The sequence below is a fragment of the Bacillus rossius genome, chromosome 6 (genome assembly GCF_032445375.1).
Source record: "Bacillus rossius redtenbacheri isolate Brsri chromosome 6, Brsri_v3, whole genome shotgun sequence".
Classification (NCBI taxonomy): Eukaryota; Metazoa; Arthropoda; class Insecta; order Phasmatodea; family Bacillidae; genus Bacillus; species Bacillus rossius.
Genome location: NC_086334.1, coordinates 22809087 through 22836713, shown reverse-complemented (window position 1 = coordinate 22836713; position 27627 = coordinate 22809087). Strand labels below are relative to the sequence as shown.

The window sequence follows — 27627 nt, the reverse complement described above, 5'->3', positions numbered from 1 at the left end:
GTGGACGAGCAGTTATTCGTAGACGTCCCGGGGGCGGGGCTTGCACAGGGCGGAGGTCAACATCCTGCTGTGCGGGGACCCGGGCACCAGCAAGTCCCAGCTGCTGCAGTACGTGCACGGGCTGGTGCCACGCAGCCAGTACACCTCGGGCAAGGGCTCCTCCGCCGTCGGCCTCACGGCCAGCGTCACCAAGGACCCCGAGACCCGCCAGCTGGTGCTGCAGACGTACGTAGCAGCAGCCCCCCCCCCCCCCCCCCCCTCAAAGAAACCTTCAAGGGGGGGCAAACGGGGGGCAAAGAAACTGCTGTGCAATCAATTTTTAGATAATATAACTGCTTAAATAGCACCATTTTCCACCTTGAAAATACAAATTTTCCCCCGGGGGTCCCCCCCCGCTTCAATAGGGGGGGATCGGTGATTCTTTGTAAAAAGGTATATTGCCCCCCCCCCCCCCCCCCCCTTCTTTGGAAATTTAGCTGTTGCGCCCCTTCGTAGCAGTGCGCCTCTCTCTCTATCTCTCTCCTGTCGGGGCAAACCTACTACGTAGTGTCTGGTGGCCTTCCTAAAATATGTACTTCAGTTACCGCTCGGAGTCTCATTTTTTTGGGATAGAGTTGATCTGTTCACATTCTGATTCCCGTTATGTTCCTGACCGTGTTGAGGTGAACTCACGAGTCATGGTTAAAAACTTTTGAACATAATACATTTTATCAACAAGAGCCGAGGAAAAAAAAAATTTGTTAATCATTAGCATGGCATTCACAATATTTTTGTGATCCAAGACAAACCACCATGTTTAATATCCCCACTTGGAATTGGAAATCGTGAACATGAAAAGGAAAAGATTAGTTTTGAGTAAAATCAAAACAAATTATGTTGGTTTATATTTTTACAATACTGTGCAAAAATGTTTTATGAAACTTATCATTATTGGTTGAGAATTTTTTTATATTTTTACATATTTGTTGTCTCAGCAATTGACGTTAATCAGTCATGCAAGTCTATGAGCACTGTTTCAGTTAACACATTGTTTGAAGCCCATTGTAATATAAATATGCAATGTACTAAAACCGTACCTTTTTAAGTGATCACGTTGAATTGCTGCATCTGGAAATGAAAATGCAATATTTCGTGAGAGGGAGGTGAGTTAGTTCTTCAAACACCATCAATTATTTAATATTAGTAACAATATATTTTTTAATTTTTTTTTTTTTTGGATCATTGACATATTTTTTCTTTCATTATTAATAAAAATTAAATGGGTTAAGGAGTTTTTTTTGCTCATTAATTTTTTATACAAGGGTCATAACTTATGATTGAGATTCCGATTCAAGGTGTGAATTTGTGGCACTCTTTTAAAATCAGATTGAATATTTGGATTAAAATTAAACTATGGGACTCAACATATGTCACTTTTCATACAGGTTTTTTTTCTTTCAGTGGAGCTCTTGTGCTAGCAGATAATGGAGTTTGCTGCATTGATGAGTTTGACAAAATGAACGATTCCACTCGCAGTGTTCTTCATGAGGTAACACTCCAACTAAAGGTGTTATTTTTAGTTGCCAATATCTTTTCGCATGTTTGATAAATGAGTCTGTCATCGTGGCATGGTTTATAGGTGATGGAGCAACAAACATTGAGCATAGCAAAAGCTGGAGTCATCTGCCGCTTGAATGCCCGTACGTCCATTTTGGCCGCCGCAAATCCCAGCGAGTCCCAGTGGAATAAAAATAAGACAATAATCAAGAACATCATGCTGCCTCACACGCTTCTGTCCAGGTAGCAACCATTTTTTAAATGCTTCTCACTTGCTGTTTGACGCATGCCACCGTGTCACCTTGTGCATAGATAACATCTACGACACCAGATCACCTCAACCATCGGATAAACTGAGGTGAGGTGAGTAATGAACGTGAAAGAAACAAAAAATGGAGTGCATTGATGTAGGAAATAGAAATACCATGCGAAAACCTATGTTCATATGAATGGTATGCTCACAGAGTTACCGACGCCATATTAATTGAACTGGCGGCTGAGCGGCCAATTTCAAACGAAAACATTTTAGCTACAGCACAATATTGAATGGGTCAGCCCAAACAACCTATTTGCCATCATTGTAACTTAGGTAATGTCTTTTACCATCTAGTAGTTGTGGTAGTGGCAGTTACTAGAGGATTGTGAATGATGCTTTATTGCTGTGAAGAATTACTCACATTAGTCGTAATATTGCTGGGGTGCCACCAGCCTAAGCCGTATAAGCTTAGGCTGGAAGTTTGTAATGTTCTTGATCTTGATGATTTTTTTTTACTTTTATTATTAGACTTTACTCTCAATATTAGTAGAGGCGGGAGTTTTTTTATCTTGAAAACAGTGTGATATTGAGATATGTAACATTAGTAAAATGGAAGTCTATTTTTGTAGAAGTTAATGTAAATGATAGGAAACAAGAGTAAAAGTGTGTAACTAAGCCAAATGAGAGTAAGTGCATATTTGGCTATTATTGTTTTGTAGCAGATTATGTTAAAAAAGTTAGTTTTCTATAGAATCTCATCATCATATCTCCCTCAAAATTTTTTTAAAGTATTTAGCGAGAGTTATGAGGGCCTAAGTTGAAAACATTTAGCTGAGCAAGAAATAGTTGTAGGTCCAGTTACAATGTTATATTTCGGTGACTTTTGGAAAAATTCCCCCATTAATCATGTTCCTTCTTGCTGGCCATACACAGATGGAGGTGTTCATACACTCCGGTAAAGTTGCTCAATTTTGACATTTGGTTCTGAGGTACAAAATTTTGAATGACCTTGTTTTGTTTGCTACTGGAAAAAGTACTATGAATACTAATAAAACTTGAAACGTTTGTCAGGTTTGATCTGATATTCCTGATGCTGGACCCGCAAAACGAGTTGTTTGACAGGCGGCTGGCCCGTCACTTGGTGTCTCTCTACTACAAAACACGGGATGCTGAGGAGGATGAGCTCATGGTGAGCATTACACCAAGTGTTGCATTGACTGTTGTTATAATGTCTTCGAGTATGACTTTTTTTGAATTTATTTAATTCTTGCCCATTTTGTATGTTTTTTTTTTGGAGATTTAATTTTGTCTCTTAAAAGTCAGGAATGAAATTATATATAAGTAAAAGGACAGAAAATAATATTTTGAAAAAACATCCAACAAATTAAATTTTTATTTAAATATAAAAATCTATGTTCACATGTTTAGGATTTTTTATCCTGAAGTTCTTAACGAAAGTACATAAAGCTGGTAGCAGATACAAACATTTCTTTGATAGATTCTGTAGAGATAAATATTTTAGTTCTTGTCGACTAAACAGGTGTGAGTGATTGAATTTATGAATTTACGTTTCACAGGTATTTTTCTTTGAATCTTTTTCCTCAAATATCTTATATTGTATCTTATACAGTTGAGTCTAAATTTGACTAACAGACTTTGGCTACTAGTTAATCACAGCAAAATAAGTTGAAATATTTGTACAGCATATGGTATAAAGTGTTTCCCAAGTCTGGAGTATGTCTTTAAAGTTGGAGCTGAACAACATGTTCTATTTTGAATACTTTCAATATTATTTACAGTAAAAACTGGGTTTTTCATATTAAAAAAATTCTGAAAACAATATGTTTCAGCTATTTTCACTCTTCTGAAAATGCAGTTTAAAAAAAAAGAATACTCATTTACTTTTAGCTTATTCTTAAAAACTTTTCGTAAACACTTGGATGACAGTTTCTGTTTCCCAGGTAAGCAGGGCCTTTAAGCTCTTTAAAAAATAATTCTCTTTTCGCAGCAAGATCTGTTGGTGAAACTATTGTAAAGAGATACCAACATCCTGAGCGGTGTCGGTTGTTCCAGGACATGGGCATCTTGCGGGACTACATCGCGTACGCATGTGAGTTTGTACATCCGAAGCTGAGTGAGTTGGCATCGCAGTTGCTGATCAAGGTGTACGTGGACATGCGGAAAGTGGGGAGCGGGCGGGGCCAGATCACGGCCTACCCCCGCCAGCTGGAGTCCCTCATTCGCCTGGCCGAGGCGCATGCCAAGGTGCGCTTCTCCGAGGTCGTAGAGGAGGTGGACGTCGAAGAAGCCTGGAGGTGAGCGCATCTCCTCTCTCCTGCCCAGTTTCTCGCCCGTGCCAGTATTCAAGATTTCAAAAACCATTAATTTATATTTGTATTGAAAATTATTTAAATTCTTTCACTTTAATATATACACACACACACAAACAAACCGTATTCTCCCGCAAATGGGTTGCACATTGTATTCTGATTTTTAGTTTAAACCCTTATTCTGTTTTTTTTTTTTTTTTTTTTTTTTAATAATAATAATAATTATTATTTGAACAGCGCAGTTATGCTATGTCTGCCGCCCGCCCAGCCTTAACGGGCAATGACTTGTCTGTTGCGCTGGCTAGGTGAGATGGGTAAGTGTAAAAAAAAACCAGTCATAGAGAGAGAGAGAAAGAGAAAGAGAGAGAGAGAGAGAGAGTGTGTGTGTGTGTGTGTGTGCATGCATGCACGTGTGCTCGTGGGTGCACATGCGCTCACGCGTATGTGCATGTATGAAGCCATGTAGCAGTGATGAAGGTTCTCCCTCCCTCTCATCTCATCGTTGTAAATTTCCTGTGATCTGGTACCCTTCACATTTAAAGTGTCTAATTCGACAGGTGTTTATGATGCAACTGTGCCCAAACATTGGAGTTTTGTGTGATACTTCCCATGTTTTCAAGTGAACATTCCGTGACATAACTGCAGCCACCGTGGTGCAAGGTTAGTAGAGAGAGGTTGTCTCGATCCCATAAGAACAATGTAGACAGCCCGACACTCCGCTCTGACGTCATCTGCAGCCCCGCCGTTCCCAGCCGTAATACTACACCTGCTGACTGACGGCGCTCTCTTATCAGCTCGGCTCGTTTCACATGTCTGATACGCAATACTTATAGTATTTAATTTATGCTTTGTTGATTACTTTTAATTATAATCGTTTTGATATGCTTTTCAAATGACAAAATGCTGTGACTGAAAACAAGGATGAATTATCATTTCAACATATTTTTAAGTGACAGTAAAACTTTTCAAAATATCAATGATGAATCCATGAATTTTTAAAAATTAATATAATTAACATGTAACTAGTAAACAAAATGGTTTATTTGTATTTATTTCTCAGCAAGATTATAATGTTTAAAATAATTGCATATCAATTTCTTAGTGTTTAATAAAAGTAGCCATAGCTCATTAAAACGTTTTGGGAATGTTTACAATATAAATAAACTGAGGTTAGATTTAAAAATAAATTTCTAACATGAATAGAGCAGTTTTTCGTGTAATAGTTTCATCCTGTTTTGCATCATACTGGAGCGTTTTCTTCACTTTTACTTCGTCAAATGAAAGAACAACAATGCGTTCGAAGTCTAGCAACGAAGAACGTGCTACATTCAAAATTTCAAACATGTTTACTAGGATACCTTTTCTCATGTCAAATGAATATGCCCATCGTTGAAGAGTTGAAAGTCCAAGTAATGGGAAGTTAAGTTTCTGTTTTAAAAATAAATAACATCGCTTACTGAAATAACGCAAAGTGAAAGCGAGAGCTATTTCCTCATTGGTCCAGTTTACTCTTTTTTTCAACGAAAGTAATGTCAATTTGATTTTTTGAAAAGAAAAAAAAAACACTTGAAAGAATATTCCGCATGCGGAACTCTAACGAAGAACGTTTTCTTGTTTGTTTTTAAGATTTAAGTTTTCTTTTTTGAGTTTTTTCATGACTTCCAAATTTAAAACTGACTTTCTTTCGGCAAGAAACAAATTTTCTTTAAGAATTTGGATTTACTTCCTAAGCATTTCAACCGAGTCATTGTTAGAACAAGACTTTGAATGCTTTAACTGACTACAAGAACAGGTTTATTCCTCACTTACATTTTCATTTGAATCTACGATTAATTTACATAACATTTTTTTTTTTGTTTTCCCTGCATTTAACTCTGTCTTCTCGGCACACACGACTTTCAGGGGCGGAGTCAGGGGGGGGGGTTAGGGGTTCAACCCCCCCCCCCCCCCCCCCTTAGCACCAAATCTTTGATTAATTTCTTATTCATCACTCAAATTTCATATTAAAATTAATAAAATTTTTATCATTACAATATTTAAATTTAAGTGTCGAAAACTACTAAAATAGCACTATTTTATACCTTAAAATCCAAATTTTCCCGGGGGAGGACCCCCGGACCACCCGCTTTAATACGGTGGGGGGGGGGGAGGGGGGGCCGCATGCTTCTTAACACCCCCCATACACAAATCCTGGCTACGCCACTGACGACTTTCCAATGTTTCTACATGTGTTGTAATTCCAAGTTTTAATGAAGGTACAGCATTTGGTTTAAGACGTCTTTTAGCGCATGCATTTAACAACTCAGCTTTCAAGTCGCGCTCGTAATCATCATCTGTAAAGTGATCTGAACATATATTATGTAAGTTGTTTTTGGATTCCACTCACCATCACGTCGGCATTTCTGAACCCACACTTTCAACAGATGATCATCACATGGGAATCGATGATATTTTATATGATTTGTTTCAGGTAAAGATTTTGTTTTTACAAACTATTTGTACACACAGCCACTGTACACCGCGTACCTGGCATTTTATGTTTAAATACAACTTGTTAACAGCGTTTAGCCTAACAAAACAAATTCACTTTAAATTCGTGTTCTTAACGTTTTGCCTGCTAATTATAATTAACGAAGCACCCGTGCACTTATGATATAAGCAACACCAACATTTTATAACACACGCACTCTTAATTAAACTCCTCACAACAATAACTCTCCCTGCATTACGCTGTATATTGACACGTTATTACGAGCAGATGTGCTTGTAAACTAAGTAACTGATAGGAGTGGACGGGCTGGCAAGCCGAGCCGGGGCTGCAAGTGACGCGATGCGCAGAACGATGCGCAAGCGATCGAGGCAACCTCTCTCTAATAACCTTGACCGTGGTGCACCTGTTGTGTTTCTCCAGCCCCGCACAAGTTTGCCAGTAACGTACGTGCTAGTGTTTTATAGGAGGAACTGAAAAAGAGTAGCTTGCCACCGCTTCTCTCGCTGCCGCAACTGCAAGGGGATGGGTTAAAAATAAAATATGCTAGACAGAAGGGAAACATGAATATAAAAAATAGCAGTCTTCTCCTTTGTGTTTTTGTTAAGTAGTGCAGGAATTGAAGGGGTTGTAAAAATGATTTTTGGCAAAAAGGGAGGGGGGAGGGAGAGAGAGAGAGAGAAGTGGGCACAGGACTGCTGCCTCACTCTCTCCCTTAGTAAACAGACAAAGAAACAAGAGTCAACACCAGTGCTGTACTTATTATGCTCCAATAATCTAGGACATGGAATACAGACTTCATTTGTATCCTTGGAACTGTACTGAAGACTATATATATATATATATATATATATATATATATATATATATATATATATATATATATATATATATATATGTATACATACACACACACACACTAGCTGCCCGACCCGGCTTCGCACGGTTGTATTTATGGGGGGGAAAATGAGACCAAATCTCCTATTTACCGTTATAATAAATGAAATAAAATGAAAATTAATTAATTTTGACAAAAACTTAATACATACAATGCTTTGTAATGTACCGAAGAAAAAACGAATAGCACCGATGGTTTCCCGACTCTCAAGCACGCAACGTTGTCATGGAAACGAAGTACCCACTGTTTCCCGGGCTTAAACACCAATCAACATTGATAATCAGTTTATTATTAATTATAAATTATTAAGACTATTAATCGAAATAAAAACTACCATATCTCAAGTTGGAAACAATTACACATAAATGCCAATTTTCATCGAAATCGGTTGACTTGGTAAAGAGTTCACTGGACCTTTTTAGAAATCAGATGTAGTTAGTAATTGTCTTCTTAATTTGAATAATTGGTGGTCTGTATTTAATGAGTGATGAGGACTACACTAACAATGAAATAGCCGTTGCCATAGAGACGAATGAAGCATCAACAAAGCAACAGCCGTTGCCATGGTGATTTCCTACCAAAAACTGGAAATAAAAAAAAAAATTAGGGGTGGACTACCCCTAACATTTAGGGGGATGAAAAATAGATGTTGGCCGATTCTCATAGATACCGGATAAGCACAAAAAATTTCATCAAAATCGGTCAAGCCGTTTCGGAGGAGTATGGCAACGAAAACTGTGACACGAGAATTTTATATATTAGAGATATATATATATATATATATATATATATATATATATATATATATATATATATATATATATATATATGGGTGCCACCCTTCTTTGGGTAAATACCGTTCCCATATAATCTGTATATTTTTCTTTATATTCTGAGTGATCCAAAGTTATAAATTAAGAACAATATAACAATAAGCACAAATAAATAAAACTTAAAAATTACACAAAATTGAAGAGAAAAAAATCTTGCTCTCTCTATTCACGTTTGATATTCGTATTTGAGAATATTTTGCTGTACATATTTAGTCAAAATAAAAAAAAATTATTGCGCAGGCCTAGTATTTGGTACTTGAGGTGAAGAGGGGCCAGAGACAGTGACAAGTATAGTGAGAATGATATGTATCAATTGTTTATTGCTCATCTGAAGGAGAGCAGCAACTTACGTGCCAGGCGTCCCAAGTTTATTTTTTTGTAATTTTTTGTTTTTACTCCCGATGAAAATTTAAGTGATTGTTGTTGTTTGTATTGTTTTTGTCCTCTCTTATTTTCTGTACTGTGGGGACGAGATTATATGGTGAATTGCGTTAAAACCGAAATAACACCATAAAGCGTGTCAATACCCCATAAAGCACCCAAATACAAACTAAAATCATGAAACCAATCAGCATTTATAACCAAAAATTGACTCAAATCACAAAAAAAAAAAACATATTCTTTTAATACAGTAAATTAAATAACTGTAATTTATTTAGTAGGAAAAATTGGAAGAAGAAAAAAATAATTTTGCATCTTTTATAAGTAACTCAGTTTTCTATTATGGCGGTACATTTTCCGAACACACTAACATGTACTTGCCAAAATATTTTTAATATTTTTATTGTTTTAAATATTTAAATATACTTAATAAAAAAGTTTTTTTATTGTAAATGTGCGGTATGTATTAGTTAAAATCATTTATACACCATATTTGTTTAATAATATCGAGGGCATCATACCAGAAGGGCGTATCAACACTTTTTGCAATATCGAGATACGCCCTTCTGGTATGATGCCCTCGATATGCTTTGGTTATGAATAAACAGAATTCTTTAAAAATTAAAAAAAAAAAATTAAAACTGAAATCTCCTGTTTTTCAAAACGAAATTAGCCTAAAACTGAAACCAATGATCTTGTCCTTAGTCATTGGTATTGTTTTCCCTGCGGACTGTCTCTGCTGCGGCCCAGCTCTCCCGCTGGCGATGGTGCGAGCGGGTGACCGCTCACCACCGGGCGTGCGTGTGTGTGTGCGGGCAGGCTGCACAGGGAGGCCCTGAAGCAGTCCGCCACGGACCCGCTGTCGGGGAAGATAGACGTGGGCATCCTGACCACGGGCATGAGCTCGGCGGCCAGGAAGCGGCGGCTCGAGCTGGCCCAGGCCCTCAGGAAGCTCATCGAGTCCAAGGGCAAGGTGGCCACGCTCAACTACCAGAGGACCTTCGCCGATATGAAGGAGTCGTCGCAGGTGGTGAGTTCTGTTCACAGCCAGGGGCGAGATCACGTCGAGCATTGTGATGGGGGAAAAAAAAATAACACTTTCAATTAATGGGAATGACGGTTCTTTGATGCTTCGATTCCACCTGGAATCGGAACCGTCAATTCACAAGCTGTGAGGAATTGTAACGTTATAGGGAGTTTGTACCATGTAAGGGAGGAATTGTATCATATTTAGAGGTTAAATCATAACCACATATCATCTATAATCCGTTCTAACCAAGTAAAGTTACGATTTCTGTACTTGCAGGGAAAACATCATAACCTCATTTGAATGTAATAACTTTATTTCATAAATAAAACATTAACGTAACTTTTCTCCTAAATAATTTAAAGCAGGCTGGCCAGCTGTATTTTTTTCGTAAACATTTTAGTTTTATATTTTCTAGACTTTTGTGTACCTACTAAAGTTAATTTATCATATTTTCATTACTTATGCGTAATGCTTTAAAGAAGTTAGTTTAAAATTGGATTTATGCGTAAATAAAGTCATTAAATTAAATCCCTTAGATTTATTGTTTTGTGCTTAACATGTTGCTGCCAGTATGCAAAAAACATTTTGTACAAAATGCACTGTTTTCATGTTTTTGTTGTTTCATTTGCAGTAACCCTGATTACTTGCATTATTAGATCTATTGTGAATTTGAGTCACAATAAACAGAAAATTTCTAATGATCCGTTTAATGTCAATGTAAATGTTCACGAACATAAATGAAGTAAAACGCAGCAAGCAGGACTTTTGAAGAGGATGGCAGGAGAGAGGAATTTCACAAGGACACAAAATCATGGATTTGTAAAATTGGGAATTAGAATCAGAATTGAGGGAAATTGTAGAATCGAAATGAAATAGATGTGGAATCGACCCATCCCTACCTAAAAGCATGTCAATAAAACTAAATAACACAGAGATACCAGTTATGACACCATGTATCACCAAAATGCACTTTAAATCATGAAATTAAGCAACCTATAACTAAAACTAAATGCTCCCTGCACATAACTACCCTGCTTACATTATGTGTAGAGCCAAGATTTTATGGTGTTATAGAAATGCAAATTTCACCATTAAAAATAGAGGATTTTGGCTTTATCATCATTAAAAAATTAACACACATGTAATAAGCACAATTACATTGATAAACTGCTTCAACAATTTGTGGTAAGACACTTCATATGAGTACATCAAACAGTACTACTTCATAATATATTGATGAAAAACATTTAATAATAAAATAATTTACCATATGCAATTTTAAAAGCCCAAAATCTTTATATATATACATTTTCTTGTGATGTTTTTCTATGGACCTTTACCCATGACAGTATTAATCAGCTATGGATTGCTTTTATTTAATTTACTTCGAAAAAACTATTGATAGGAACTAATTAATGTTTTTTTACTTTGTACATATAATTTTATGTTTTTTAATTAAAAACCTAAAATAAATATCTATGAAATTAATTGTACGGTTTAATAGCTATAATGAGGTAATTAAGATGAATTTAGATGCATTTCGTTGTTATTGACTTCCATTTCGGTGTTTGGCGGTGTATTGGCTTAAAGTTATTGTTATTTAGGTTTTATTGCTATTCACCGTATAATTTTGCCTCTATAATTATTTGTAATAAATTTTTTATAACTGAAAAGTCTGTGAAAACATCCTTTGTAGTATTTTTTTTGTCCAAAGAATACCGTTTAAAATTACCATTTAAAATTTCAGTGGTTCCTTTATTTAATAGATCCAATACAATTTGTAAATTGCACATTGACCCCTGGTTCTCTGCCTGCTGTTCGGCAGCCACGCTAAGCTTGGGGCTGGCTGATCTTAGTGTGTGTTTGATTGGCATGAGCAGTACTAGAAAATTATAATTTTTGTTATCTAGAACTTATTTAATTTATTTATAAGCTTTAAACGCTGAATTTTAACTTTGCTGAATATTGTGAATTTTCTTCACAGATGATCACGCGGGAGATGTTTGAAGATGCTGTGAAGGACTTGCAGGATGATGGCGTCATAATCGTCATGGGCAAGAATACAATTCGTGTGTGCTGAGAGACACGAGTGGCTCGGCACATCTCAATCAAGTCTACTATGAAGAAACTTAAGTTTGCACACCGTAGTTAGTAATTTGCATCAAACTATTTTTTTTTTTTTTTGTTTTATACTTGCTACATAATGTTTTGTTAACGTTTATTTTTAAAACCAATGTAAAAAAATAGATTTGTTACCAAGCAAAGTTGTTTACTGTGCCACAGCTAGCATGTCTTATGTCATCACACTGTGTAAGTACAAAATAAAAGTGCATTCCAGTATAAGTTAATGATCCGCCTCGAGAAGCGGTGGATTGTAATACTGGTCATACCAAACCAGTGCCTGTTATTTTTTTTTGTACTGTGTCAGCCACAAAGGTGACATAACAGTTTCAATAAAAAAAAAGTGCTTACCGTAGTTACCCGAGGATACTACGACTGGATATAATGCGACCCCAAACTATTTGATTGAAAGTCTAGGAAAAAGAATGTTTGGAGAGTAGATCATAGTAAATGGAGAGGAAATTACAGGTGTAAAAGACAAAGCACTTAATTATTAAAAAATTAAATATGTAATAAAATTAAATAGTTAAACTTACCTAAGCCAATATAAATTTGAGTTTGTCACAACACTAAACAATAGTACGTATTTACATTAACACGTATTTTAGATGGATATATTAACGGAGTTTGTTATGATGCTGGTAAGGGCATAAAAGAGTGATTTTCTATTAAGTTCAAGTTACTGTGCATACGTTAAGTAGGTAGGGAAGGGAGGTTCAGCAAGGTAGACTTTTTTACATTTATTGGGTGTTGAATACTTACACGATATACATAGGGACAAGATTACATGGTGAATTACGATAAAACCAAAATAACACCGCAAAGTACATATGTCGGTACAACATACAGCACCGAAAAGCAAATTAATACAACATTTAGCACCAAAATGGAACTAAAAACATTAAATCAATCAGCAATTTGACAAAACTGAACTCACAAAAAAAGTTATCACACATTGTAAATTCATTGAATGTTATTTTTTAGCATTACTTTTGTACTAAAATGTATAAACTAAACAAATTGGGAAAAAAAATATATGTTGGTTTAGCTTGCATTCCTTATTAGTTATTGGTTACATTTTTTTTACATAAATCACTTTGGCACATTTTTCAAACTCAAAAATATGCAGATTTGTTTTTATTTTTTTTAGTACTTTTCGAGACATGCTTATTACAAATTATTTTATAGCTAAAGTGCATCATGTCAGTCAAAATGATACTATTTTGGTGAAATAAATATTTTAGTTTCATATTTGTTTAATAATTAACCATTTTTATTAATATACACTGTGTAAATAAATATGATTGCAATATGATGTAATGATAATGGTTTGGAGGTAGTTTTTGATTGGAGGCCTGGACTTGAGTGCAAAAAAAAAGTGATTAGGTACAATCATGTAGAAATTACCACACGTTGCAAAGAAAATAAAAAGCATTGCCTGTACAGCTATGCATTTATTTACATCTTCTTACTGATATTATAACTGTACAAAAAATTATTGATATGATGCAGGTATATATCACGCACTTAAAACATTTGGACTGAGATAAAAAGTAACTAAACACAGTGGCGTAGCCAGGATTTGTGTGTGGGGGGTGTTAAGCAGCATGCCCCCCTCCCCCCACCACAACATATTAAAGTGGGGGGTCCGGGGGTCCTCCCCGAGAAAATTTGGATTTTAAGGTGTAAAATAGTTCTATTTTAGCAGTTTTCGGTACTTAAATTTAAATATTGTAATGGTAAAATTTTAGGTACCAACACTGTATATTAAATAAGACCAAACACATTGACACAAATATTAGTTTCCAATTTCAATATCATTATAAGAAACAGAATTTGACTGTAATGTACTGTAATATGTTGAGAAATATGTCAGTCCTATGAGTAAAACTTTAATTCAAGATTGTTGTAAAGTGAATTCCAGCTAATATTACATTTCCATTTTGAATGAAATTAATTCCATTTGATATTACACAAATTCAACAAACATATTGCCTCTGTAGTAGAATCAGAGTCTGGATCATGGAGGATGAACACACACAACCCCCTTCCTTGAAGTTACGAAAAAAAAAAAAAAAAGAAAAAAAAAAGTAAGACAACTGTAGGTGATGCAAGGTGAGCTTTTTACACCTGGATACACAAACCCCAAAGGCAGTGATGCATGCTGAGAATAATGATGTAACTGTCCAAACCCCTTGTAGAAGTAAATGTTTTTGGTACTCAAATTATTTATTCAAATTCCCTCCCAAAAAGTATTTGTGTTTCCACCACTGACCTCTCTCGTGCATGATCCAATCAACAATACGTAAGGACAAGTAAGTTTGTATAACCACCAACAAATTGTGAGGGTCAAAATATGTACATTTATGATGGAATGCACCTATTTAGTTGTATTATTTTAACACCATCTGTAGTGAAACACTACATGTATTAAAATATGTTTACACATCATGATTTTTAAATGCTTAGCAAACCTTATCTGCAATATTACCTACGAGGGACCAATCAAATCAGCAACACAAAAGTTTAGAATGTTGGTATGGATAGCTAAAATAATAACAGGAATAGCATTCATCCCTAGTTCCAAATTAGGAAGAAATTTTACTTTTGAAATTCTTAAGTTTTGTAGGATAATATTGCAGCTGAATGGTATGACATAAGTTGAACTGGCTGAATCAAAACTACATTTGTCTTTGTTAAAGACAAGGATTTTATTGAAGGTATTATCTATGAAATTTTTCAAATTAATTTTTTGATTGATCTCTTTTTTAGTGCATAGTTAACCCTTTAAGCCTGATGTGCGCTACTCCCCATGCCATAGTGAAATTGCTGATGAGACTTGTTAGGTTGCTCTATATCACATTTGGCCTTGATCAGATGTAGCTTGTATATAAGTGATTATTAATTATTTATTTGTATAATTTGCTGAAATCTCATTTTTTATGTTTATTTGGAAACAACACAACTTCCTGCTTGTTACTGCACTGACACACGTGATACATTTGATTGGTTTTCATAATTCAAAACATCACACACAGTACTGATCAGTAACTGACCAGTATGTCGACCTAATTACAATCAACCAGTTCCATCAGCATGGCTCTGACCTACAGCATCACATGACAGTCAACTGAGCCATCAGATGCCAAATCACTGTGCCAGGGAGGGCCTTGAATATGTTTTCAGATGCTGCAACTAAACTTATTACTAGCAAAATTGCAAATACAATATAATCACGCCATTGCAACTACAACAGCAGTCCTTTGGCAACTCGTTCCACAACTTCTTCGCCAACCAGCTGTTCTGCAACTCTAAGTGCAAACTTAAAAGCCGTTCCAGGTCCGCGACTTGTTATCAGTTTTCCGTCAACAACTACGTCATCCTCGCTATATTTGTAGCCTCCAGCAACTAAGTCGTCTTCGAAGCTGGGGTAGGAAGTGATTTGTTTGCCCTTGGCAATGCCATGCGTCTTCAACACAGTAGGCGCTGCACATATTGCAGCAATAAGACGACCTGAATTTTCTTGATCTTTAAGCAAATCTTTTACTTCTTTGCTTGCAGACAAATTTTTTGCTCCTTGCAATCCTCCTGGCAAAACGACCACATCATACGGACCTTTCTTCACAGCATCATTAAAACCCATGTCGGGTACAATTCCTACATTGCGGCTGCAGATAACCGGGTTGGTATTATTTAAGCCTGCAACAGTTGTAGTGATACCGGCTCGGCGTAAAATATCCACAGACACGACGAATTCCATCTCTTCAGCACCTTCAGCCAGCAAAACCAACGCTGATTTTGACATTGTGCTACTTGCGAAACAGTACTTGGCACAATTTATATTAAATCTATTACTCCTTTCAAGAAAACGCGCTACTTTGCACAAGGAAAAGATACGCATCAGTGATTAATTGAGGAAATAAAAAAGCCATAGATCAAGGAGTATAAAAAGGTAGTATACGGCGGGAGTCACACCACAATGTAGATGCGTTTTTTCCCCCTGTACAAATCACAATCATCAATTCTTTATTTAAGATGGAAATTATAAATTTAGTTCAAATTGCAACCAACCTCTCTCCAACAAAATCAGGTTTCACTTGATTAAAAACATATTTTGGTGATTTGTCATCAATTGTAGCATCATTTCGGTCAAAGTTTTCTGTTTTGACGAACAAGATAAGATGATATAAATAAAATTAAATAATTTTTGGGTAGAGCTGATCTATTTTAAATGTAAAACGTAAAGTATGGATATAAGCACGGCATATTTTGTTTACATTGTAATCGATTTAATCCAACATATTTACAGTAGTATTAATAATTCATATTTATCTAGAGTTTGAATGCTATCACTGTTTCACCTTATATCTTGTAATGGCTAAAAAGTCTACTCGTAAAAACTTGAAAAAAAATATTAACTTTACTGTTAAATTGTCTCCATCCAATTGTAACACACTTTCTAAGACTATTACAATAGATTTACAGCAAAAGCCTAAATTATTTTTTCAACAAATTCACAGCTGTTCGATCTTGACCACAGAAGGTATAGTAGGCGAGCAGAGCTCTATGACCCCCTCACGGAATTTGTTAAAAATTTACGAGTGTCATCTGTTTGCTTATAAAATATTATATTTTGCATAAGCGTTGTGTTGAATTGCGTAGATTCGATGCTCGACAATGTTTCCTGCTAGTGGTGGCGCTTCCTTTAAAACATTCTCAGCTAAAGTAATAAGATTTGCACGCCATGGCTGCACAAACCGTCCGTTTTTCCACATAGTTGTAATGGAAGTAAGTACTTTATAATGAAAATGTAATGAAAACACAATACACTGTAATTATTGTTAATTATATTGATACACCATAAAACGCACAAAATATAAAATAAATTTCCAGAGGCATGTCTTTTCATTTTTTTTCTATAATTTACTAACAGAAAATATCCCCCCGCCCCTCATACTATTGACAATATATTTATTAGTGGTAAGGAGAGATATTGCCAATTTTTTCTTGTGTTCTTTTACATTGTGTACATTCTTCTTTCTTTTGTAATATTCCTACATCACAGCTTTTCCGTAAATTAATAATAAAATTACAAAAATCCCTTTTTGTATATTAAAGGCATTCCTCCATTTACCATGTAAACAGCATTTCTGAATTCCTATGGTTTTCTGAGAAATTACCATTTGTATGTCACATTAGATAGCCTATGCAGTGAAGCGGCCGTCACCATGTTTTTTTAATTTCATTGCCAATCCTGTGGTTTTCCAATTGTAAGAACATGTATATTTCACATTTGGATATTGTAACGCAATGGAACAAATATAGGCCTAATAACTTTAAATAACATTACTCAACTTCCTACTATGCATCCAAATGCAAGCATCAACCCTTAACAGTGATTTTTTTTAGTAGTATTGAAGCGTGAAGCGCAGACTTGTCACATGCGATAGCACGTAACCTGATTGGTGTTTAAAAAAAGGGAATTGTCATTATGTGTATCATTGGATTAACTAGTGATAACCTTTGCGCATAACAATGTTTTTTTGTCTGTGCAGAGGCGGAAAGAACAGTTTGATCACGTGATCGAGCAAGTTGGTTCGTTCGATCCTTTACCAAATCAGTACAATGAGAAACTGGTGTCTCTCAATTTTGAAAGAATACGCTTTTGGCTTGGCAAAGGTGCTACAGCATCTAGGCCAGTTGCTGAGGTCTTAGGTAAGTAAAATACACTAATTTTTTTTCTTTGAGATTGTGCATAACAAAATATGTTACGTAATGTTAAATTAACTGGTGTTGAAACTTGCTAATAGAACCTAACCTAAATCAATCAAAAAACCCTCAATTTAAGGATTTTATGGGTGACATCTGATGGTAATAATCCTGTTGTGCTGACTGAAATGTAAATTTCTGAGTTTTTAAAAGCTTGTATGTAAAAAAAAATTATTGTAGTGATGGCCTAGAACATTGGCTACTATACAGATAAACTTAAATGCAACATCAAGAACATTTTAAAACCATGAGTTAAATAAACATCCTACATTTTTCTCTGTTTATCTGTGCTGTATAATCTCCTGTGATGCGTGCTTACTAACTCTTGATAAAAACCTTTTACTCACTCTTCTTTAAAAAATCATTGCATATATGAGCACATGCCAGGGTAGACATAGTAGACATAGACATAGACAGAGTAGAGAGATATAAGGCTAGTGTTGTCCCCAAATCCAAAAAAAAAAAAAAAAAAAAAATTAAAAAACTCATGTGTGCGTGGCCGCCATGACTGTTTGAGGTGAAACTTCACAGACTGGTTGTAGTTCTATGTCAGCGCTACTATCAGCCATTAAAGAAGATTCAGTAAAAATTTTACCTTGTACAGACACTGTTCATAGAAATATAAGACATGTAATGGTAAGAAAAGTGATGTAATATTTAATAGGATATGTATGTATTAAATGAAATTAATTAAAGCAGACACCCAGTGCTACACTAGCTGCAACTCCCAAATTAATGAGCAAGGTAGCACAAACTGTGAAACATGGAACCCAAACATAGGAGGACTCCAATTTGGATCCCGGTCCAGCCACCTGATGTGATTTTCCATGTTTTCCCATGAACCTTCGCAGAAAAACCATGGAAAAGAGACAGATTCCCAGGATTTTCCTGCATCCAGCGACAGTGGATAATGCTAGGGCTCCATCGTCTGCCAATTTTGGTGTTGGTTTCATTTTATTAGCAACCAATGTAACATTCAATGCTATGGGCCTTGTCACACAATACATGGGTACAAATACAGTACATATATTGAGTATGAGTTTGGTTATATAACCATGTATTACAAAAATGGTAGGTTCTATTTCTTAAGGTCTTTAAATTTCAACCACCAAAATATAGTATTAAGGTGAAAGATTATTTTCATTTACATGCCCCACACACCTATTTTATTTTTTCTGATACATATCAGCAGACTTTAAGAAGGGTTTGTTTTATGCAATCCAATTGAGGCCTTGTCAGTTTGCCTGAAGTATATTCTTATATGTATTTTCTCCGGAAGTGACATCACAAGGGCTGTCCGAACTGGAAGTGAAGTATGCAAGTACACATAGAAACTTATGTGTGTACTTCTTGCGTACTTAAGAGTTAAAGAATCAATGCCATTTGAAAAAAAAAATGTATTTTAGGTTTTAAAGATATAAAATGTAATTTAAATCCTTGTACAATTATTTTCAATTTATGTATGACTGGTATTACTATGATATAAAGGTAGAATCATAAAGTACATTATTGTAAATTTGTGTGAGACTAATGAAATGTTAAAAATTGAATTTTTTTTTTCTAACTGTTTGGAGAAGCCAAACACAAAACCCATCTGGATTCATTAAGTATGCCAGAAGGCCAAGTGAATTATGCAACTGCTTACTTGAGTTCAAACAAAGGGTTGCTTCCAGAATCAGGCCATGTATCTGGTGATGCAGCATGGTTCACCATAACGATGGTTCTCTTCTCAGGTTTGGCAGGCTTCTACCCAATCCACCCACGGACCTACATGACGGCGTGGAGGAACCGTGTGGCTGCAGCCACCGCCGCGGCACAGGCAGACAGCAGCGCCACTGCTGTGGCAGCAGAGAACTAGATAGTGGAACCGGACTGTGCATCGTAGCAGCAGTGATCCAACACAAGCAATTAATTGCTTGAAAACTGTTTATCTTTTTTGGCATGTTGACAACTAATAATAACTTAATAAAGTTTGTCTCTCTTTCCAGAATACAGAATAAACATTAAAATGGTTATTCAGTGGACGAAATTCCTTGGAACTTTTCCTGCATGCGGAGTGCCTTACATTTATCTAAAAAAATGTTTTCACTATTCCTATATCTTGACCCTTTGCTTCATGCAGAAAAGCACATTAACAGGTGAACTTTATGCAATGTTTAGTTAAAAGTGAAGTGTGAATGCTTAGAATGATCTAATGATGTGTGTGGGAGAGTAGACAGACACTGTTCAGTAGCCTGTTAGAACGCATTCATGCGAGTTGTGGGTAAATGCCATTGGTACTGTGATAGTGGCATACTTCAGAATAGGAATTCATCCATAGTAATGAAATAAATATGAAAATATATATATCTTATATATAAAATTCTCGTGTCACAGTTTTCGTTGCCATACTCCTCCGAAACGGCTTGACCGATTTTGATGAAATTTTTTGTGCTTATCCGGTATCTATGAGAATCGGCCAACATCTATTTTTCATCCCCCTAAATGTTAGGGGTAGTCCACCCCTAAATTTTTTTTTTTATTTCCTGAGTGCGCGCGCCGCCTGCGGCTGGCAGGGCATGCTGCCCGGCAACCACTCCTGGTATGCGGGTAGCCTGCATCTCACGCTGGGGAGGGGTCGGATAGTGATGCAGTCACTTTTCTTAGCCCCTAAAACTGCACATTGAGAAGCCATTAAGAGTGTTTTGTGGGGACTCACTCATCACGAGATCTCTAAAACTATACACCGATTGGCTTGAAATTTAGCATAGTTACTCATTTTGTGATGTAGACGCTCACTAAGAACGGATTCTGCGGAAATCAGATCCCAAGGGGAGTTTCGGGGGCGTAATATATCAAAATTTCCAGTTATTGGTAGGAAATCACCATGGCAACGGCTGTTGCTTTGTTGATGCTTCATTCGTCTCTATGGCAACGACTATTTCATTGTTAGTGCAGTCCTCATCACCGTTGAAATTTTGCGGGTACTTTAAATTTCAAAAATTTCCCCCTTTTTTCAAGTATATATATATTACAGACTTGAAACTTCACAGTAATGTTCCTTGTTACGCAGGATGACATTTTCCGAAAAATATATCCCATGGGTTGTTAAAACCAGGCAACAGTGGGTACTTTGTCTGCATGAGAACAGGATTTTGAATTGTTCATGCCTTCTGCGTCTCCATGGCAACGGGCATCGCGCGGCAGTGGCGTACCCACAAGGAGGGGCATGTATAATGAGCGGCGCAAGAGTGATCTGCCTGTAGACTGCCGTAGCGAAGTACGGGTACATCAGTTGTACGTTGCGTGCACGAGTCGGGAAACCATCGGTGCTATTCATTTTCTCTCCGGTACATTATACAGCATTGTAATAAATTTTCACTAAAAATTTTTTTTATTTACCTTTACTGTAAATGGGAGATGAGGCTTATTTTTTTTTCTATTAGTATAGCCGTGCGAAGCCGGGTCTGGCAGCTAGTTTTTAGATAAAATTTAGATAAAAAAAACCTATTAATACAGAGGTCACCAAATTTTAAGCAAACCTAATGAAATTATTTGTAGGCTGCCATAACTGCTTTGAAAGACTATGTTGGTGAATGTGACACATTATATGGCCATGAAGCTGATAATTTGTTTTTAAATGTTTATTTTAGAATTAATTGTTTTGAATGAATCAGTTTGTATATGCAAAATCACAGCAGTAAATTTATCTCAATATCAACTTAGGGTAACAAGTTTACTGGCAACAGAAAAAACATTGCAACTGATACAAACACCTACCATCGTCATGGAAGCAATCAATGTTGTGATACTTTCATGCATATGACCGAATGTACTGTTAGAAGTGTCTTGTACTTAACTGTTGCATGTTACTCGAGAAGTATGGTCTGACAGATCTTTATTAAGTAATGTCATTTATACACAAAAAAAAAATTACAAAACAGAAACTAAAATATGCAGAATCAACACCTTCAAAAGGGTTTCAATTTCTTCTTTGCGCTGTTATTCCTGAGCGCCATCTTACGCAATCTTCTCCAGTACAGCTTTGAGTCAGGTTCCAGCTCCTCCAGTGGGAGTGGCTTGCCTGCAAGCACAGTGCAGCTGATCTAGTGTTCTGGAGCGTACGAACCTACTACTCAAGCATGCCAACATAAACCAAGGATCACTACCATAGGTGTAGATCCAGACCTTTCATCTGGAGGGGGACAAGAGAGTCAAAGCCAACTACACAGTAATGATTAAACAAGAAAAAAGTTTAAACTAACAAATTGCACTCTGGCTTTTATTGGATGGTTCTATGCAGTCAACTATACAATAATTGCACTAAATGCAGTTATCGTAAAAGTACTTTTAAATGTGACTAAGTAAAAACCTTGGGGGGGGGGGGGGGGGGGGGAAAGGGCGAGAGAATTAATGGTGTATCTAATTTTTGTAAACTTTATTCCAAGTGTAGAATTTATCATTTAATTCACACAGTTGGTGACTCAGTAGTATGAAAGACATCAACGAGGCTAAAAATATTATTTATTTATTTTGTACATTTATAGTTTACATACCCCTGAATTTTATTCCCATGATATATGTCAGTTTCTTTGAAACATATTGTCAATTTATTTCCCAAAACTTAACATTCCAAATCATTCAGAAAATTATACTGGTTTATTAAAACACAATGAACACAACACTATTATTGGTTGAACTGTAAAGAAATTAGAGCATGACTTTATTTTGCAAAAATCTATCGCTGTACATACTCCAAACCAAAGCCCTATTTTTTAAACTTTAAACTTTTATAATGCTAAATAATTAAATATATTGTGATGGAAGTTCTAACACAACTTTTTCACTCAACAGCACAAAATAAATCTGCTTCTGACAGCATAAGTTAAGTCAAACAATCGTGCTAACTCAGGAAGAAGGAGCATTGATATCAGGTTCTGCTGTTAAAATGGGTATATTATTCTTTGCTGTGTTTGCTAAGACACTTAACATAATAACTACTCTTATTGCTCTATAGGTACTTATTAACACAACACCTCTAAGTTACCTTATTCTGTAAAAAAAAAATTACAAAAAATCTTTATAATTACTTTCTCAGTATCTACATTTATGTCTACAGGGGTAGTATATCATATCCAATCCTGTTATAATTGAATCCAACCATGTTTTTAAAAATTACCCTCTCTGCTATTTTATTTGCCAAAAAAAAGTAGACAGAATAAATTTTTTTTATTGTACTTAAAATAAAATCAACTATATATACATCTCTGGTGAGGATAAAGCTACTAAGGTGTACAGGGCTCTCAGACTGAAGAAACTGAACACCAGTAAAGCAATCAACTTCGAGCAGATTTACAAATTTTATCATGACATGATATAAATAAGCATGCAGGTGTGATCTGGCATGGCTACAATGGAAATTGTTAGTCGAGGGCAAGTGGTTCAGGGCAGCGGACCCGTTTAGTACGTGACCTTCAACGTATTTTCATTCGCTGGATTAACTGCAATACACATTTATTATACTAAAACATTCCCTTTACCATACTTGGGGATGGCTTATTTAATAGTAATTATGGATTTTACACTGTTTGTAATAGCACAGCACTAGTGTGACCTAGACACTTAAGTGAAGATGTACCAAGTGGGTACTATTTCTCATGTATGATTAAGGTATGGGTGAAGCTAGGTCTCGTCACTATGCTCTACCGGCAGCTGACACCAGAGGTAAACATTCCACCAAACTTCCACAATTGCAGGCATCAGGTGTTGGATTAAGTGGCGTTCCCAACTTGGTGCCTTAACTGCGTTGAAACTAGCTCTCGTATGCTTTTAACTACCACCAACCTGTGTTCAAGCTCCACAGCCAATCTGGGTACTCAGAGTCTGGTTTGATGGGAATGTCACAGCCTTCCTTCATCAAGTTACTACCACACACGAAGTTGGCCAATTTGTGTGGATCTGTCTCTACAGGCAGCACCTTCTTCTCGACCATAGGACCTATTTTGCCTAGTTTCTTCTTACTCTTCCCAAGCGACGCAATTCCTGTAGTACAAAACAAACACCCAATTAAATTAACTTGGCCATTACTCATTACTGTTTCACAAAATTACATATACTTTTAAAGCATATTTATCTTGTATTCATGCACATCCATTTAGGGCCTACTGATGTGTTTTTTAAGTACATATGACAAAATTAGTTGCTGCTTTACAACCACATTCTTTTACTTCACTGGAAATACACTAACACCCTGAACTATATACGCTATAACGTACTTAAATTCACAGTAAACTAATACTTAAATAGAATGTTGGAGCTAGTGCAGTCACCTAGCCTTCAAGTAGCCTCCATCATGGATGGTTGTATTTTTTTTTTGGGCTGGGCTGTGAGTGTGAGTTGTTGCTGATACAAAACCTCAAATGTCAATTTTTGGTGATTTCGCAATTTAAACATTCAAAAATCAACGAAAATTTCATACATCAGATGCTGTAAACACACATGACAATAATTAATGTATGAAAGACCACCTTTTTCAAAATCCTATAAATCTGCCAATTTTGACATACACTTTAGTTCCACTAATTTCAGCCCTGCTCATCTGGATATCTGGTTAATCTGGAAAGGGTATCAAAAAACCCAGGATATATAATTTTTTTATGTCCTCAGTTGACTATGATTAGAAAAGTACACCAATCCCTCACTTAGCACCTCTTCAGATTGCATGATTTCAGTTAACACGAAATCGCCACTGGCAAAAAAAAAGTCGGGCATGATGCCATGCATGCTTCAACTCATTAACCAACAAATGTACAGTGGAATATAGATAGCTATTCGAGGAAGGGGGGGGGGGGGAAGAGATGAACGCGTAGGTGACTACACTATTGGCTGTTGTATAAACGTAATGAGAGGGCTCTGTAAAATTATTTGCCCCAGGAGGCATTAGTTTTTCTAGATGACCCTGACCACTAGTGCTATATTGAAGATGGTAAATTATGTTTATGTCATTGTCATTTGTGTCATGTGGACAACGAAAAAGAATTTTGCTAGTTGTACAGACTGATAAGAAGTAATTATTCATGCAATTGAAATAATACCCCTTAATCATTATTCATTGTGTGTTTATTTGCTTATATGATTTTATGTGTAATATATTAAATGTTGGAATATTTCTATTTACTATTTATATCATGTGGAATTTTTAAGATTAGGTCTGCCATATTTAAAATACTCTAAAATTGTGAAAATACATGAGTTCTTACAAAATGTTTTTTTTTTAAATGTTATTTCGACCGGATTATAGAAGAAAATGTAACTGTGAAAGTGTTTGAAGTTGAGGAAAATTGTGAGGTTAAGAAAACTAAACAACTGTAAATATCGATAAACAATTATTGAAACTTATGTCTAAATCTTAAAAAGTGATTTTAACCATATTATATTAAATTATAATTTGTAGTTTTTAATGGCATTTACCGTATATTTACCGATTTTTACCTGGACTTCGTCAACTTAGCCACTACAAAAAAAAATTTGAATCGAATGGGAATTTAAAATTAATCTTTATCAGGATAATAATTTGTTTTTCTTTATTGCAGTGACAGTCAAGTTCATTTCATTTGATCATTAATTACTAATGCGATGGATTATAAGCCGTAAAAACTGAAATTACTAAGTATTATATTGAGGTTGGTTTGTTATTCGAAATTATGTTCCTGGTACCCAAGAGTTTTAAGAACAAAGCAGACAAGTTCATTGACAAATTTATAAGTCACAGCCTATGCCCCATCTACACAAAAAAAAAGTTATTACTGTTGGAATGGAAATGAGGTTAACTTAATACAACTATTTACTAACCTATCGTATCTGTGCTCTTTGCAAAAGTCCTCAATAAAACACAAGTCCGACAGTACGTTATGCATAATGAGCCATTTATTATATTCTTAATCATATTATAATTTTTAAATTCCTATCAGCCTCGCTAACTTGTTCAAAAATTACTTTTAAAAACAAACGAATCTCATAGAACATATAGGGACATGGTCATATAAGAGATCAAATAATGTTTGTCATACTCGAAGGCTCTTTTTGACCTTTTAACTCTCGGGGCATCTTGTGCGTTTTACATGCCGGAAACAGTGTGGCGGATGGCCGTTTTACTCAAGAGAGCAAGATGCTCTCAGGTCATGACCTCGATGCTCCTCCTCTCGAGGAAAAGTTGCGAGATATCGCTGCATTTGTGGTTCTCATGGAAACGAGGTGGAGATGGTTGTTATAGTTCAGCTAGCTTGGCACCAGCACTGTGAGATTAGTAGCCTTCCCTGTGTAGATGGGTGTGTGGACCTTATGCCTATGGGTGTTCCACTGGAGCTTACCTTCATGCCAAGAACATTGATAATTAGAGCCAGAAAACAAGACTAGTTTATTCAAGTGTTCTGGCCCGTGAGCGCATCCTTATGTTTACGACACACAATGATTGTCTCCCGGAACTACTGTTTGGTAGGGAAATCATTCTAGAAGGATAATCACAACTCTGTCGATAAAATTTGAGGTTCATTGTTGGGGGTGCACTCTGTGAAGTGCACTACACAGGCATTCCAACGATTTACTCTTCAGAATTTAGATATGCTTCCTGGCACAGCACTTCAAATCGATGGGTAATAGTTACGGAATCAAATTTAACGGTGAAAACATTCCGAAAACAACAAAAATAGTTAGCATAACCCAAAATCACGTCTGGCATTGACAGTGGCTCGACCCAGACTAATGATTTTTCTCCAGGGACGCAATTTCCGCACTTATGACAGCACACACAACAAATCAATTTAAAAGAAATATCACTGCTAGTCTGTCTTTATGTGACCTGAATACAATGTGTAATACTTTGCATTTTATTTGCTGTCCATCTTTTTTTGAAAGTTATTATTGACTGACGCCGACCTCCAATGCTCCTCTATGTCGCATAGACCGCTATGCCTCATCAACATTTCGCGAAGGCGTGTGCACCGAATGCGCTCGTGCGCGCACCGGAGTGTGGAAAGTGCAACGGGGCGAATGCCAGGTAACAAGTGCTACATCGGCGGGAGGATCTGGCCGTGTGTGGCACATCCCTCCGCCGAACTACAATAAATGTAATGTTTGTAATTTTTTCCTCAGGATATTATTAGACATTATTTTCATTATTTAATACTTGATTTTCTCCAAAATTATGTTTCACCGTGCGATTTGTCCCGAACCTGGCCGGTCCAGTTTCCCGCGAAAGTCACACGTTTCTGTGGTAGGGCTGGCGGGGGAGGGGGTTCGCGCGCGGTGAGAGCAGCAGTATCCTTCCGGAGCTCATAGAGGCCGGCAGCCTCTGCGCAACACGGGACCAGCAATTTTTACTTTCACTGATATGGAGTTTCAATAGTTCTAATTTTTTGCAAACCTTTTTCTTTCAGTTCGGTGGTCGGCCTCGACTTACCAAGTGGTATTTAACTTAATTATTCTGTGCTCCAAGACGAGCGTTCGTTGTAATACGTAAGTACTGAGTGTGAACTACGAGATGTTACTTCGGCGCCTCACGCGATAATCTAGCCAACCGGCTGACTAGTTTCAGCCCACACGGGGCAGCCAGTAGGCAACATGTACATTTAAACTTACTAACGCATCAATTTCTGGGACAGGCCTAAGAGTCAGGTAGCGTCGCCGGAGTTATGGGCCTACGTGTTCTTGGCCCAGTGTATTACGTAATTTGTAATTTTGCAGTGTTATTTTTAATCAGGATTGTAGTATGTCATGAATCAGGATTGTAGTATGTCATGTTAGGGTTTGTTTTGTAATCACCGCATCATGTCCAAGTGTATGACCTTACCGGGGAATAAAATCGTGAGCCGCCACTGAGAGAGTGGTCGCGCGTGTGACAATTCAATTCGGGACAACCATTTCGGCCAGGACGGGCAGCACTATGTATAGGGCTGTGCTGTAATAAATTAATCAGACATCAGTTGGTCTTTTCTTGATATTTTCAGGC

General features: G+C 36.4%; 4 protein-coding genes across 6 annotated transcripts in view; 2 read left to right on the top strand and 2 right to left on the bottom strand.

Annotated features, from left to right (window-relative positions):
* LOC134532851 (DNA replication licensing factor MCM4) overlaps positions 1–12146 on the top strand; it is a 28323-nt gene extending 16177 nt beyond the window's left edge. For all 3 annotated transcript variants that reach the window (XM_063369838.1, XM_063369839.1, XM_063369840.1), the window contains exons 9-15: positions 49–225; positions 1441–1528; positions 1619–1779; positions 2864–2981; positions 3866–4107; positions 9542–9752; positions 11737–12146. In XM_063369838.1, the coding sequence (XP_063225908.1) occupies positions 49–225; positions 1441–1528; positions 1619–1779; positions 2864–2981; positions 3866–4107; positions 9542–9752; positions 11737–11832 (1093 nt within the window). In that variant the 3' untranslated portion in view covers positions 11833–12146. The remainder of the gene's footprint in view (positions 1–48; positions 226–1440; positions 1529–1618; positions 1780–2863; positions 2982–3865; positions 4108–9541; positions 9753–11736) is intronic.
* A 2618-nt stretch (positions 12147–14764) lies between these two features.
* Positions 14765–16405, bottom strand: LOC134532855 (protein dj-1beta). Its single transcript, XM_063369849.1, has one exon. It carries the CDS (start codon positions 15772–15774, stop codon positions 15121–15123), a length of 654 nt encoding a protein of 217 aa, XP_063225919.1. The 5' UTR covers positions 15775–16405; the 3' UTR covers positions 14765–15120.
* A 9-nt stretch (positions 16406–16414) lies between these two features.
* Positions 16415–19657, top strand: LOC134532857 (small ribosomal subunit protein bS16m). The gene is made up of 3 exons (XM_063369852.1): positions 16415–16661; positions 17429–17588; positions 19376–19657. Exons 1-3 carry the CDS (start codon positions 16551–16553, stop codon positions 19498–19500), a joined length of 396 nt encoding a protein of 131 aa, XP_063225922.1. The 5' UTR covers positions 16415–16550; the 3' UTR covers positions 19501–19657.
* Positions 19658–21502: 1845 nt separating this feature from the next.
* On the bottom strand, positions 21503–25646 carry LOC134532856 (large ribosomal subunit protein mL54). Its single transcript, XM_063369850.1, has 3 exons — positions 25473–25646; positions 23466–23663; positions 21503–21705 (listed from the first exon to the last, which is right to left on the bottom strand). Exons 1-3 carry the CDS (start codon positions 25564–25566, stop codon positions 21593–21595), a joined length of 405 nt encoding a protein of 134 aa, XP_063225920.1. The 5' UTR covers positions 25567–25646; the 3' UTR covers positions 21503–21592.
* Positions 25647–27627: the final 1981 nt, after the last annotated feature.